A 14617-nucleotide genomic window follows, 5' to 3' on the forward strand; every position below is an offset into this window, starting at 1 on the left:
AAAGACTAACAAATTGTAGCACTTAAATTGTACTTGTAACGTCACTCATCTATAGCAAATTGTAAATTGGCTTATTTCAGGAAATTGCACTTTCTTGTTTCTTGTTCTCCTGAGTTTGTACCCTATGGTTGAATGCACTTATTGTACGTCGCTTTGGATAAAAGCGTCCGCTAAATGACATGTAATGTAATGTAATGTAGACCGAAAATAATTCACCCCTCAATCATCTAAAAGAATGACAGGTGGGTTATGCTAATGTTGTGTATTTCTGTCATTGATGTTAATTCATGCAGAATCATAAAAAACTAAAAAAAAAAAATTTTGTTTAGACTCTGAAATCTCAGGGACCCAGGGGGGATGGACCCCGCCCACTTCTCCTTCACCTCCAGCTCTGATGGTTCACACCCCACCTCAGAATCCGCCTCCCGGACCGACGGCCACACAAGAAAAAGAAGAAAAGAAGCTCTGTGAACCACACAAGGTGTTTAAGGATACTGCACGGTTCCTAGAACACCTTAGAATTGGGGTGCTACATCTGTTGAACAAGGTCTGGGTTAAATATAATATAGAGATCTGCTACGGCTGTCAAACAAATAATCCCAGTCAGAAAAACCATCCGTGTTTAAATCCATGTGACTGGTTCTACGAACTACACTTTGATCCGCTGATGAAAAGGCTCTGGAATGACAACTTCGTATTCGCCATCCTCCTGCTTATGGATATGAATGACCTTCAAGTCGATGCAGAGCGCATCCAGGGGGGTGCGGAAGTACTTCTTGACGAGCTGAAATCTGGAGGCAATGCGGCTGAAAGTATCCAAAAAATACATGATACACTGATCGGGGAAGATGAACTCAAAATGAACCAACTGAAAAAGCTTGGCAGGTTGTGGGGAGAAGTATCAAACCCGTATGAAGCATGGGAGGTACCCGATGATGATGATGATGATGATGATGATGCGACAGACATTGATGTGTAAAAACAATCAAACATGCTAAAAAAAAAAAAATTAAATCGAAAATGAATGAAGTTCTTGAGTGTTTTTATAACTGAAAATGTATTTTGCTTTTGCAATGGGGCGAAATACTACTATACTATCAATCTGCTTGTCACATTTTGTACAAGAGAAATAAAATATGTTGTAACGAATTAACTGTCGGTCATTTATACTTTGGTATTATCATGGAAGGGACTCTACAGAAGATGTATCTAGACCTAGCCCATCCGGGAGGGTTAGGCAGTGTGTCTAAACTTCGCAATGCGGTTGGAGAATGTACCGGGGTGACGCCGTCACTATCTAGCGTTAACGAATACCTACTGGCGCAAGACGTGTACACATTACACGCCAAGGCAGCCGTACATTTCCCGAGGAATAGGGTTTTGGTGAGCGGCATTGACAAACAGTTTCAGGCTGATCTAGTTGATATGGGTGAATATGGTGAGGAAAATGATACTGTGCGGTATTTGCTGACGTGTATCGATGTATTTTCCAAATATGCGTGGGTTAGATGTATTTCTAACAAATCTGGCCTCACAGTCACAAAAGACATTCTGAGTGACGGACGCATACCTGTGAAACTCCAAACAGATGAAGGTACAGAGTTTTATAACAAACACTTTCAGCGGTTAATGTCACAGTATAAAATTACGCATTTTTCAACATCGAATGAGATGGCCAGCGTGGTGGAGCGCTTTAACAGGACTTTTAAAACCCGCATGTGGAGATATTTAACATCCGTTTTTTCACGAAGATATGTGGATGTAGTACAGGAGCTTGTCGAGGCCTATAATAACTCACACCACAGGTCCATAAAGATGCAGCCATCAGCAGTCAATAAAGACAATGAGAAGACGGTCTTCATCCAACTGTACAAGTTGTACCCTCAGAAGCCAGTATGCTTTAAATTTAACAAGGGCGACACCGTGAGAATATCCAAACTCTGCGGGGGGTTTAGGAAGGGCTATAAACAAACATTCACCGATGAGCATTTTACAATATCAATGTGTATAGCCAGAGATACTCCGGTTTATAAACTGATTGTGCAGGGGAATTGTTGAAAGGAACGTTTAACGAACCGGAGTTTAAAAAAGTAATTATAGGTAAAAACAAGGTGTTTAAAATAGAAAAAATGATGGATAGAAAAATCTCCAGAGGCAAGAAGCAGGTCTTCGTGAAATGGTTGGGATGGCCCGAGTAGTTTAACTCCTGGGTCTCAGAAAAAGACATCACGGATGCATGATAAAAGACACATGCATGCATCTTGAGAGTTCACTCTTAAACCGTCCACCATAGGACACGGCATGATGACCCAGAATGGTTTTTATGTTACACTACCTAGTAACGCGTCGGCTCAGGTTTATCCTAAAAATCACATATGGAACTACAGGACAAAATTAGCCAAGGCCATTTTCCTGAGCGAACCACATGAGGTGGGGTTGGTAGAATTCCAGTATCCGAGAGTGTGGTACAGTTTTCCGAAAACAGATGCGGTTGTAAAAGTGTACAATGGTAAAAATAGGGTTAAATCGGCCTTTACTATGGACATTGGGGTTTATGAGTCTATACAGGCTATTGTTAAAGCGTTTAATTCTCGAATCAGCATTAACACGCAGCTGGAGGGGGTATCTATGCATTATAGTAGTGTTAAAAACCGCGTATACTTTCTGGGGTCAACAGAGGATTCAACTATAACCTTTGTTGGACGGCTCGCGACAATATTGGGTTTTAAAGATGGGGAGGCTTTTCCCCTACCGACTACTGACAGATCCCATACCACCCCCTATCCCGTCGATATACATGCAGGTTGTTACACATTTTACATATATAGCGATATTGTCGACTATCAATTAATGGGGGACAGCCATGTACCTCTTCTAAGATGTATAAATGTGGCTGCCGAACAAGGGCGCATACCCACTCTGACTTACGACATCTCTCTCCAAAAACGTTATTGATGATATTGAGATATCCATAAAAAACGATCAGAACGGATACATACCCTTTTTATACGGAAAGGTCATAGCGAAGCTACATTTCAGACCTATAAAACAGCGTTTCTAAAAAGAAGAAAACAAAGAAAAAAACAAGTGGAAGATGAGGAATAGCCACTACACACACGATGACGGCCGATATATGGCATATTATATGAACCAAGCCGGCGGAGAACTACCGGGATTTATAGAATCTCAGACACAATATAGCAATGCTTTGGGGGGTATATTTCGGGGGCTGCTCAGGATGGCCCTTCCTCTTTTAAAACGGGGATTCAGCCTGGCTAAACCACATTTGAAAACAGCCGCTACTAACATCATCGGAGACGTTGTATCAAATATAGCCAAAGGACAGTTCTCTGGGGCTCAACAACAACCAGAGCAGCAGCAGGGTCACGGCATGCTAATACACACCCGCAGGGCTTTGAAAAGACCACCCACAAGCAGGGGAGGTGCGGGACCAGGGTCCAAAAAAAGTCAAAGGGATGGTAGGAACAAGACAGGAGTCAAAAAGAAATCTGGCACAGCCCGAAGAGGTTCTCAGATAAAACGCGCCCAGATTTTGGCTAAAGACTTTAGAGGTAGAAACTATGGCACTCATCCATAATCAGTCGGCTGAGTGTGTCAAGTCTGAACTGGATCTCTTTACTGTTCCTTATACACAAACGTCCATATAGAAATATTCCTTCCTCAAGATCCCGCCAGTCTCATCCATTACAGACAGAGGCCCTTTGGAGTTTCATATTTCGGCCAGCGGTGAAGAGAGAGCGAAAAGCACAGGTTATTATCAGTATTGTGAGGGGTGTGCAGAAACCAACCCTTCTTTGATAATATCACATCATATGGGACATTTGCTAATTTTAGATAGCCCCCCCCCCGTTTCTATTTTTAGCTACGGTGATCACTAATTCCAATTCATCATCCGTTATAGTCTCATCATTGCTCTGTATCACTTGTGCAATTTGCTCCATAAACAAGTCGGAGTTGTACGACTCGCTTACACGTAGAACAGCTTGTATATCACTAGCCAATGAAGGCCCCTGTAACGAAACGTTCAGCACACTACCAGCCGGAGAGGCCTCTACAGCTCTATCTGAATGAAGGCATCTCTCTCATGGTGCCTGTCCTTCGCTCTATGCCTGAGGAGGTCTCACCTCCCCCCCCCCCCCTCATTATCTCCCCCCCTCCTCCTCCTGTTAGTGTATCATCATGCCCCCCTTCTGTTCAGGCCTGCTCCCCTGACCCTCCCTCTTGACACTCAGCAGGCCCCCCAACACTCTGTTCATGCTCCACATCTCCATTTGTCCCCATCTGATTCAGCCGGTCGTCACATATTTCTGCCAACACACCCCCCCCAGCCCCTGCATCATTGTCTGTGTACACACGTGGGCCGTCTGCATGATCCAACACGTGGCTATTTGCGCCTGTGGTATTAAACCCTGGGTCTAGGACACTGACCAAGTCTGCATACCCGCTATCTAGATACGCATATGCAGCAGCAGCAGCATCAACGCGCGATCTCTCCACCAGTGAATGAAAGGCTTTTAAGCCGTTCCTCTGTATTCTGTAACAGGCCCCTATACCCATCATCATTATTATGGTTATCCCCTGATCGTTGTATATCATCCGTGCCCCTCTTCAAAACCTTTCTGGGGGGAGGCATACTACACGTCTGTATTGTTTATTTAGACACCACCCCTTATAGACACCATGCCTAGTAGATCACCTTGGATAAAATTAATTTGTAAGTAGAGCTATGATAGCTTCACTGGATGCATTCTGAGCTATCAGGTATTGTTTTATGGAGCTGCCGTTGGCGTCCTGTGTTTGTCTAGCCTCCTCTAGTTTCTTACATAGATCGGTTACTATCTCTTTGTGCCTCTGTCTCTCGGTGTTGGAACGACGCAGTTCACTGATTTCATTTATCAACTCTACATATAAGGTGTTAGCGGTGTCCCTCGGGTGCAAAATCACCACCGTGGGTTCTGTGGGTATACCTGCTCTGTTTTGTTGAAATGGGGTTACACACTCTGCCGATGTTGCTTCTACTGTAGTACTCTCTTCTACTTCATAGTCACAGACCACCTGCAGTATTTCCTCGTCAGTCAAGCATCCTGGATAGTACCATGTGTCCTTTGTTGGTGTAGACAGGTCAAGCTGCTCCCTGCTGTACAAGCACACATGTACAAAATATGTTATAAAACAATTGTCATATATATATATATATATATATATATATATATATATATATATATATAGAGATAGATGATGTCTCATACCTTGTAGCTCCCTTTCAAGACTCCCATGTATAGGATGCGAGCTGTCATCTATTTCTAAAAGGTGTAAATACCTATTAAAAATATAAATATATAAAAACAAATATGAATCACTCGACATAGTACAATCTTTAAAGCTTTTTATTTTTATTTTTAATTTTTTATATTTATACCAATGTATGTGTAATATATATATATATACAGTATATATATATTTGACAATGAAATAAGTACTTACCACATATCTGGTCCATTGCTCTCCCCTTGTAGTACATCTGGCTCTCACTGGAAATGTCTTAAATGTGAGGATGCACCAGTCTGCCAGGGTGTCAAGAAGTGAACCGTGGCTGTATCTATATAGGAGACCCATACCCCCCGAATGCAACATCATTACCAACTAAGGACCCTGTTTTTTCACACGCCAGGGTCTCAGTGGGGGTGGGGGTTCATATGTTGATTAAAACTTAACAAACTGCTCACTGTTTACCACATAAGGACTCTGTTTTTCTCCATCCCTGGGGGCTCTCAAGCCATTTAGGGTTTAGCACCGTTTGGGTCCTGCGTCACATTATGCGGCACTATGTCGACACCCGTGTTCCTCGTTAAAACTGTGTGTTTTCCTGAGGGTTTTTCCTCTGTTAGGTTACAATGTGTGTCCTGTTGGCTAAGAAGAAGATAGCCCCCTAATTCATGCATTAAGCTGTTATTGGTGAATCTGAACAGAAGCGCCAGTGTCTCACTGTTTTGTGGAGGGGCCTCTCATACCATTGAAGAGAAGCAGAAGACGACGTTTGGGGGTTGGCCCCGGCTTGTGTGCTGTGTCACATGATGCTGCACTAAGTCGACATATGTGTTCCTCGTTAAACCTTAAGATGTATGTTTTCCTGAGGGCTTTCCTCTGTTAGCCAACAGAACACAATTTGTAACCTAAGAAGATAGCCCCCCTAGTATATGCATTAAGCTGATAATGGTGAATCTGAACAGAAGCACCAGTGGTTTGTGGCGGGGCCTCTCATACCTTTGAATAGAAGAAGAAGACGCCGCCACTGGGACCACACTGGGATAGGCCTCTGCTGTTTCACTAAGAATCCTGGAGCGTGAACCCCATGGATGAGTCCAAAAAGAAAGTTCGATCGAGGCGCCAAATAACACCTCATATATATATATATATATATATATATATATATATATATATATATATATGATGAAACCCCTCCTACAGTGTCGTGTTTCTGGTCAAAACGCCCCCTACAAATCACGCCCCAAAAATGACATATTTCCTTTTCCACTCGTAAAATGACGCATTTCCGGGCATGACCTCAAAATGCCTGTACACGCCCTCTTGCACGTGCATGAGGTCAAAGGTCACATGCCCACCCCCCAAAAGTAGGTCTTTATTACTACTTGCATGGTCAAGCAACAGCTGGCCAATATCTAGTTAATATCTAAAATCATAACTGTCCAATTTCAGTGACGGTTATATACTGTAATATATATATATATATATATATATATATATATATATATATATATATATATTGCCTTCTGTATATATACATTAGGTACACGCATGAGAGAGTGCACACACACACACACACAAGGTTTAAACGCACAGAAAACTGGTCATATTTATTGTAATGACTGGACTGACTGGAGACGCTTTTCAAAGGAAATGCATAGATTGGAACACAATTTGCAACAAGCAAGCTCTACACACACAATTCAAAGTACACACACCTAATGAGTGTTATTGACTTTGGTCCTTAAAATAAAGAACAAAAATTCTGACATTGTTGCACGTCACATGTTTTTGCAAGGATGGGAAACAAAAAACGCAAAACCATTAAACATCAATCAACCCTCGTGGGTCAGAAAAGGGTACACAAGGCCAACAAGAGCATCATGGGAATGATATTGTGTGGTGTGAAGCAGGTTTTAGTGTTCCTACTCACCAGCCTTACACGAGAGCATTGGACCTGGTGTGGCTCAGACACACTGTGGGCGCTCAGCATTTCAAAAGGAGGAATAGGAATTACAGGTGAGCTGGTGCTTAAAGGCTGATCTCTATTGCCCTGCCAGGTGGCGATGGATGAGGTTAGGACCACTGGCTATATCCTTCCACTGGGAGATATGAGTGGGATGGGAGACACAGACTGGGTGTAAGCCCAGTTTCCTTCAGAATACAGATTGGGTCTTGTGTGCGCGTGTGTTTGTGGGGTAACAACGATTATATGAAATGATGCCCTGAGCAGTCTTACACGCCTAGCGGACCAACGGGGACTGCTTCAGGGAGATGAGGACGGAGCGCATGCGGGACACGTCTTTGGCCTGCTTGCTGGACTTGGGGTTGAAGTCGCAGAGCCGAGCTACGCGCTCCCACTCCGTGCCCGGGTTGTTCTCATCCAGGTCGGAAACCATTGCCTCCTCAGCCGCCCTACAAGAATCAGGGGTAGAGTAGGAAAGGACATATAGAAGAATACAAATCAGTGGGGTAAGACACGAGACACACCAAAGTACACATACAGCTCAGAAGAAGTCCTCTGCTGATAACCAACCAACACGCACATAGAGTCCAATTCATTGGTCAGACATTTTCATTGAAAATGTCTCACGTTTCACTATGACATCCAGATGTGAGGAATTGTCCTTAAAACATTAAGCATAAAATCTATAAAATCTATTTTGATGGCCATGTGGGACTTTGATTGTTCAGCAGAGTCAACCTCGGGGCAGGACAGTTCGAGCAACACACAGATAATGGACATCCATTGGTGTTTAGGCCCATGAAGAGCAACAAGTTACAACAGTTTCATCTCCTGTGGCATGCCCCCAACTCTGCTTACACATTACCTGCACACGTGACTATCCACAACAATTAACTAACTCACTGATGAGAAATAAAATAAATGAAAGTAGGGTCTGACAAGCATCTTTGGTTGGTTACAAATGCCTACAACCTTACGTTAACTTGCCCAAATGTTTCCATCTCTTTCCTCAACCAGAGCCAAGCGTAGTAACGAAAAGCTAATCTGTACACTTGCCCTTGATTAAGAAAAAAAAAAAGAGAAAGAGAAATCTTTAACTAAGCCCCAAAATAACTGCTGAGCTCTGGGCCTTGCACTGCAATGCTGCTGAAAAGCCGGCATTTTGACATGTGGCAAGAAGAATGGGTTTGTTTTAAGTGTTGAAATAGTAAGACAGATCAATTCCGCTCTTTGTAGAGAACAAGATCAAGATCATTACACTTAAGGTGTTACCAAATCACATGAAAAGTAAACAGACAAAAAAAAAAAAAAAAAAAGAATACTTCAATGTGAAAATGGATCAATGCCACCATCGCAAGAAGTTTGGAGATGCAGGCCACAGATTATGTCCAAACAAATGTACAGTCACACCCAACCCATGAACATAGTAATAATTCCACTGCCGTAATACTTCTACTCTACTAACAAGGATAATTTTCTATTCCCCACCCAACCTGCAAGCACAATCTCAGCTACCAACTACATCACGGTATACAAAGCAAAATGGGGATGAGAAGCCAATGAACATTCACGGTCACAACAAACTACGAATACACAGTAGGGACTACAAGGACCACAACAATACAGAAGGAACTTAACACCTCTATCTAGGCAGTGGATCTAACTGTCGGGATATTCAACTGGGAACCTGTGCAACACGTAATTATGTAACACACACACAGAGCACTGCATTGATCCCCTTTCAAAAATAGAAAGTATTTAGAGGTTCTGGGGTTTCATCGTTTTACTTAACTGGTCTAGGCGGTAGCAAGGATGGTTAATGTGTGTGCTTTAAGGTGCATAGGAAAAGAAAAAAACAGGGAGAAACAGTTTCACAAGTCAGAATTTAGAAGAGAGAGACAGAGAGAAGAAAGGAGGGGGGGGGGGGTGAAATGAAAGACAACAGATGAGCTCAATGCAGATGTTGAAAGCCAGCATGCAAAAGCAACCATTTTTCAAAAAGTTTTTTTAATAATAGCTCACGATTAACACAGCTACATGTTTGGCCTTAGCAGAAGCTAAAAAGCCGCTAACATTCTGAAGCATGAAAACACAGTTCAGTTTGAAGCAGTTGTGTAATTGTGTTGCTGCGCATTTTATTCAGGTCCGAAACAAAGAGTAACAGATCGTGAGGGCCGGACTCAATGTCACATGTCAGGATATCTGCAGGTTTAAGAAACCCAAATTCTGAACCGTTCAACTCGACCTGGAGCCAAAGCGATGAAAACACAAAACAAAATGTATTCCTGCTAAGGCTGTTGATAAAATATCAATGACCTTTCTGCAGGATATAAAGTTATAAAATATTCTTGAAAGCAGAAGAAGACATCAAGGAGTTTCTGAAGCCTGCAAAGAATCCTGAGTCCAAGGCAACTTGACCCGTCACAGTCTGAAACCATCATATTCTGCACACAGCGCTCGCGTTTACATAGCTGAGGGGCTACGGGAGAACAAATGGGTGCGAGGGCGAATACTTTGGAAGCTTGTCTTGTAGAGAGGAAGGATTGAAAGGATATCTTATGAAATAAAAAAGCACTTCAGGTGATTCAAGTTCACCAAAGTCAAATTATTAATACACACTTGCTTCAAACAAATCTATATGCATCCTACTCCTGAAGAATATATTCTGGATATTTATTTGGGGAAAGAAATAAACAGGTGTTAAGAAGAAAAACACTTTGTACCATCAATGTAAGAGTGTGAGAATTGTTGGAAATACATGTCACGTATTTGCAAATAGTTTGGCCGGAATGAAACAGGAAAGGACTTTGGGAGTGGATAACGGATGAGTTACAGTCACACAATGATTCATTTCATTTCCGTGGATGTGACGGAGGAGCGTGGCACATGCAATCATTCTCTTTAGGCTGATTTCTTGACACCAGGGCACCAACTTGCAAATCACATGCAGACTATGGGGGGGGGGGATTGACTTTGCTTTGCATTTGAAAAATAAAAAAAGATCCAAAAAAGGATTTAACCATTTAGAAACAAAATGTATATTGAACTAAAACATTGCAACACAAGTGGAGGCAACTACTTCTCCAACTGGTAATGAAATGATAATGGTTGGATGCTTTGAGTTGATGACAACGGAGGGGGAAAAAGTAAAAGAAAAACACAAGAAGGGGGATGTTAGTTGGAGCAACATACACATAACCAATGAGGTCAGAGAAGGGCTGCTTGTAGAAGTCTTCATCCAGCACCCTGGACAAACATCCGCCAAATCGACAGAGCAGCAAGAAGGCAGGAGAGAAAAGAGATTGCAATAAAAGAGAGAAGAGGGTGGAAACAACAAGCACTATAGGCACCACCCAACAAGCCGAGGCATATCAACGACACAGGGTTAGATAAGGACTCCGAAACCAGTTTTATGTGGTTTCACAGGTGATCATGTACGACTCCCGGAAACTTTAATCATACCTTTGTTGAGATCCGTAAAACACCGTTTGCTCTCATATACAAAACTAATTGCACAAGAGTGTAACCTCAATGATTCATTGAATCCTACAATATGCAACTGACTTAAGAATTTTAGATATAACAAAAGATACCAGACTATCGAATAGTTGAAGCGTCTCTAAAGTGAGAACTCATTTGCTACCAATAATACATTCGTTTCTGGCTTTTTCGGTGTTCAAAATAAATTTTAAAGAGGGATTCAAATCAGTCTTGTTTATTAATGTATAAACCAAGTGATTCATTGCGTACCTTTGGAAAATAAGTGTTTGTCACAGTCCTAACAAGGCATGATGGATGATTTTTTTATGTGTGAAAAGATTGTCCATCAGAGTCTTTTTCCACCAGACACTCAGTGTGTTACCAGATGAGCAGGGAGCTGCAGCTTGTTTATTATTAATAATAGGGCAGACGGGCTACATTACAGTGCAGGAGGAACTTGACAATTGACGAGTTACTACACCCGTCTACAGTTACTTATCTGACGAGTTACACGTGTTTGAAACAGGTTTCTTAGTTACTTCTAATAATCCAAAAACACAAAATCGCAGGAAGACCAACCCACAGTGAGTTGAAAGAGCCCCGTCGACAGTTATGACTGATAATCCTATCAACATGATACAATAGTCCTGGGAATCATCCACGTCTAAATCCTAAACACGGCAAGATCCGACTTGAGCTGTTCAAGCCACTGTAGCCTACGCTAAACAGCCCGGGATACTAGTGATGGGAAACAACATAACCCCCTCCCACCCCATGAAAGCATTTGTTGCCAGACTACTGAAGCTTGTGTGTTCAATGTGTGTGTGTTTTCTATGTGCAACGGCAAGAGCTACAATACTACTATATCATCGTGTTCCTGGCGGTAACACTTAAGCATCTGAAGATGTCCCCTAAAGAAATATAATATAATACAATATATGGTAAGAACAGTCCTCCGTCATTTCTATCGGTCGTGGTTTCCTCTTTCTACCCCTTTATGAAGCCAGTACCTGTTATTCGTTTTGGTTTTCTGCAGCTGCTCGTCCTGCCTGGCGTGCCACTCCTCCAGCTCTACTTTGGCTTTGTCCTTCCATTCGGACTCCTGCTTCAGAGAGTTTTGATCTGGAGGGGGGGGGAAGATGAGGCTGGAGATTAGCGATGAAGAAGCGAAGAGGCCGATGGGAATGTAACCGCCGCAGCAAAGGACAATAATGTCAATGACGGGGCTGCATTAGGGCCAGGCTGCACACATGCAACACGTGCTTTTGAAGAAGACTCTGCATTGATTTCCAGATAATCATAACTTCTCACGACAGTGGTCCGTCTTCTTTCGTTATATAAGCATTAGGAGGTCTGGGCTTACCTAGCAACTCTAACCGCTCGCCTTGCTCCTCCCTCCACTTGCGTAGGCTCTCAGGTTCAGCCTGCAGCCGGTCTGCACTGGAGATGGCTGCATAGGCATCCGATGGACCGTTGCTTTCCTGAGAAACAAGGGAGATATGCAGAGATCGTTGTATTACTTTACCAAAATCTGTATTATTACAAGGAGATATTAGGTGGAGAAACAATCTCATTCTGAATTATTCATCTCTCCAATTAGTATGACGTTCTTAAAAAGGTAGCTGTATATAGTTTGATAGGCTTTATACAAAACGAATTTGGGCAACTTTTGAGTTTTATCTGCTTGGACTTTCTCACTGCCAGAAGGAGCCCTGACTCTGCAAACGGCAGCAATGTTGCAATGTCAGCACAGGAAAAGGAGTTGGAGTGAATCTAAGAACCGGATATTTAAACCTCTGAGGTCAGCACTGAATTCACACAAGCGCTAACAAGAAAAGTATTTTCCACACCAGAGCTTAAATACTACAAATATCTTTTTAAAATACATTTACGAGGAAGCTTGATGCGAAGGACTGATGCAACAAAATTAAGGAAACAATACAAAAAAGGAGTAATTCTCAAACAACCATGAACAATTCTACTGTAAATTAATTTTATCAATCCCCTTAAAGAATAATTCTCATGAATTAATACTTTGGTTTTATATTTTTGCAGCTCACCGTCATCACAGTCACAATCTTGCATAATGGATCAAACGGGACCATTCTTTATAATTCATAGGCCAACTACCTAGTTCAACTTGGCCATCTTCCTTTTTCACTAAAATAAAGTGGTGGAGATAATTACATTTCACAACTTGCCCAATCAACCATCCAACTTATTTTTAGCATGGTGTGGCAAACATGCTAACAAGAAGTCAGAGTTCCTACAAATCAGCAGCTTACTTCAAAAGCCTATTAGGACAATTAATAAGATTTACGACCAGGTCTCAGCAAATATTTGCTCAGGGTCATTACAGAAACATGGTAATGTTATGTACTCTCACATCCGCAATATGGTTTGGCCATTTACCAAAACAAATACCAGTGTGCTTACAACAGGTGTAGAGAAAATACACCTAAAGAGGAAGCATGACATGGTTTAAAATTGAAGATTAAAGCTCTTGTTTTGTAAATGCTTGATAAAATGCATGCAAGTCTAATCACATAAGATGGTATTACCACATGTAGATCTCCATTGACGGCACCATCTACAAAAAAGAAAAATAGCTGTTAGTAATCAAGCACACAAAATAAATGTATAATGACAATACTTGAATAGATGGGCCTATTTTACTATTGTTGAATCTTCAAGCTTGTCATAACGTTAGACAAATATGTACTAACATGATACGTCAGCACTTCTGCATCATCAAGGAAGCGGAACATTACGGGCCAAAGGTCGTGCAAAGCTACTAGCAAAATGTCGATAAGCCAGCAAGTAACGTTAGTCAACCTTCGTAGGAAGCAATGAATGACAACCAAGTACGCTGGATCTGATGTTATCAGACGGCTTCATTCATTTGAGAAACGCTAGGATTGTCACGTAACACACATTAACACTGTCACCCAGAGTTTTTTTTTGTTTTAACCTTACGTCGCCATTTTCGTTTGTCGTTTACATTGCGTTGAATTTTCCACAGGTTTACGTTAACGCTAGTTATAAGCCCTCTTGGCTAACTTGCTAGCTAAGACAACATTAGCTAGCCGACCAGAGAGCGTTAACCTTCAGTGTCTGTTGAACTGTTAAACTAAGGTTTAAAAGGAAGTTCGAGTTTAGACCCTAACCCTACGATGAACGAAGTAGACGGACAATATTCATTTTGAACGGAGGGAAACGGCTTCTGCTTGACCGCGGCGGGCACCCACCGTCTCCAAGCGACGACGGGACCTCCCCGCCGTCGAGGATGCTGAAGCCTTCGTCGTTTTCAATCCCCGCAATTTCGCTCTCCTGCTGGGCCAAGAACGCGGCAGCGGGATCCTCGTCCAAGCCGACGCCGTTCCCAGCTGCTGGCGCGTTCAGCATATCAAAATCATCCATCTTGTGAGTACTCGAGGGAGAGTAAATACGAGAAACCGTTAGCAGGTGTAGCGGTTAAACGAAGGCGACTAGCTGGCCTAACGGAAAGGAAGACTGCAAACAAAAAAAACAGCCAAGCGGAAGAGGGAAATAACCAATCACAAACCAGAATGTGTGATTGACTAGAAATACAACCAATCAGAAAGCAGCTACCTCGAAATGGAACCAATCAAATGTGCAAACGTCCCTGCATACGGGTCCCATGACCAGCTACGTGCTGTCAGCGGTGTGCCACATATCCGCAGTAATATATACACCTAAAGGATTATTAGGAATACCATGCTAATACTGTGTTTAGAACTGCCTTAATTCTACGTGGCATTGATTCAACAAGGTGCTGAAAGCATTCTTTAGAAATGTTGGCCCATATTGATAGGATAGCATCTTGCGAGCATCTTGCAGTTGATGGAGATTTGTGAGATGCAC

General features: G+C 42.3%; 1 protein-coding gene and 1 long non-coding RNA gene across 4 annotated transcripts; both read right to left on the reverse strand.

Annotated features, from left to right (window-relative positions):
• Positions 1-4988: 4988 nt before the first annotated feature.
• LOC120825220 (uncharacterized) lies at positions 4989-5672 on the reverse strand. The gene is made up of 3 exons (XR_013450717.1): positions 5506-5672; positions 5271-5341; positions 4989-5158 (listed from the first exon to the last, which is right to left on the reverse strand). It is a non-coding gene; the product is annotated as an uncharacterized LOC120825220 (long non-coding RNA).
• A 1197-nt stretch (positions 5673-6869) lies between these two features.
• clta (clathrin, light chain A) lies at positions 6870-14368 on the reverse strand. 3 transcript variants are annotated; one of them, XM_040186720.2, is made up of 7 exons: positions 13981-14305; positions 13294-13322; positions 12096-12213; positions 11743-11854; positions 10445-10498; positions 9045-9080; positions 6870-7701 (listed from the first exon to the last, which is right to left on the reverse strand). In XM_040186720.2, exons 1-7 carry the CDS (start codon positions 14150-14152, stop codon positions 7530-7532), a joined length of 693 nt encoding a protein of 230 aa, XP_040042654.1. In that variant the 5' UTR covers positions 14153-14305; the 3' UTR covers positions 6870-7529. The 3 variants fall into 3 exon arrangements, with proteins under 3 accessions (XP_040042654.1, XP_040042655.1, XP_040042656.1); XM_040186721.2 differs by lacking the exon at positions 9045-9080; XM_040186722.2 differs by lacking the exons at positions 9045-9080; positions 10445-10498 and having other exon boundaries at positions 13981-14368.
• Between the last annotated feature and the right edge of the window lie 249 nt (positions 14369-14617).

The sequence above is a fragment of the Gasterosteus aculeatus genome, chromosome 9 (assembly GCF_964276395.1).
Source record: "Gasterosteus aculeatus chromosome 9, fGasAcu3.hap1.1, whole genome shotgun sequence".
NCBI lineage: Eukaryota > Metazoa > Chordata > Actinopteri > Perciformes > Gasterosteidae > Gasterosteus > Gasterosteus aculeatus.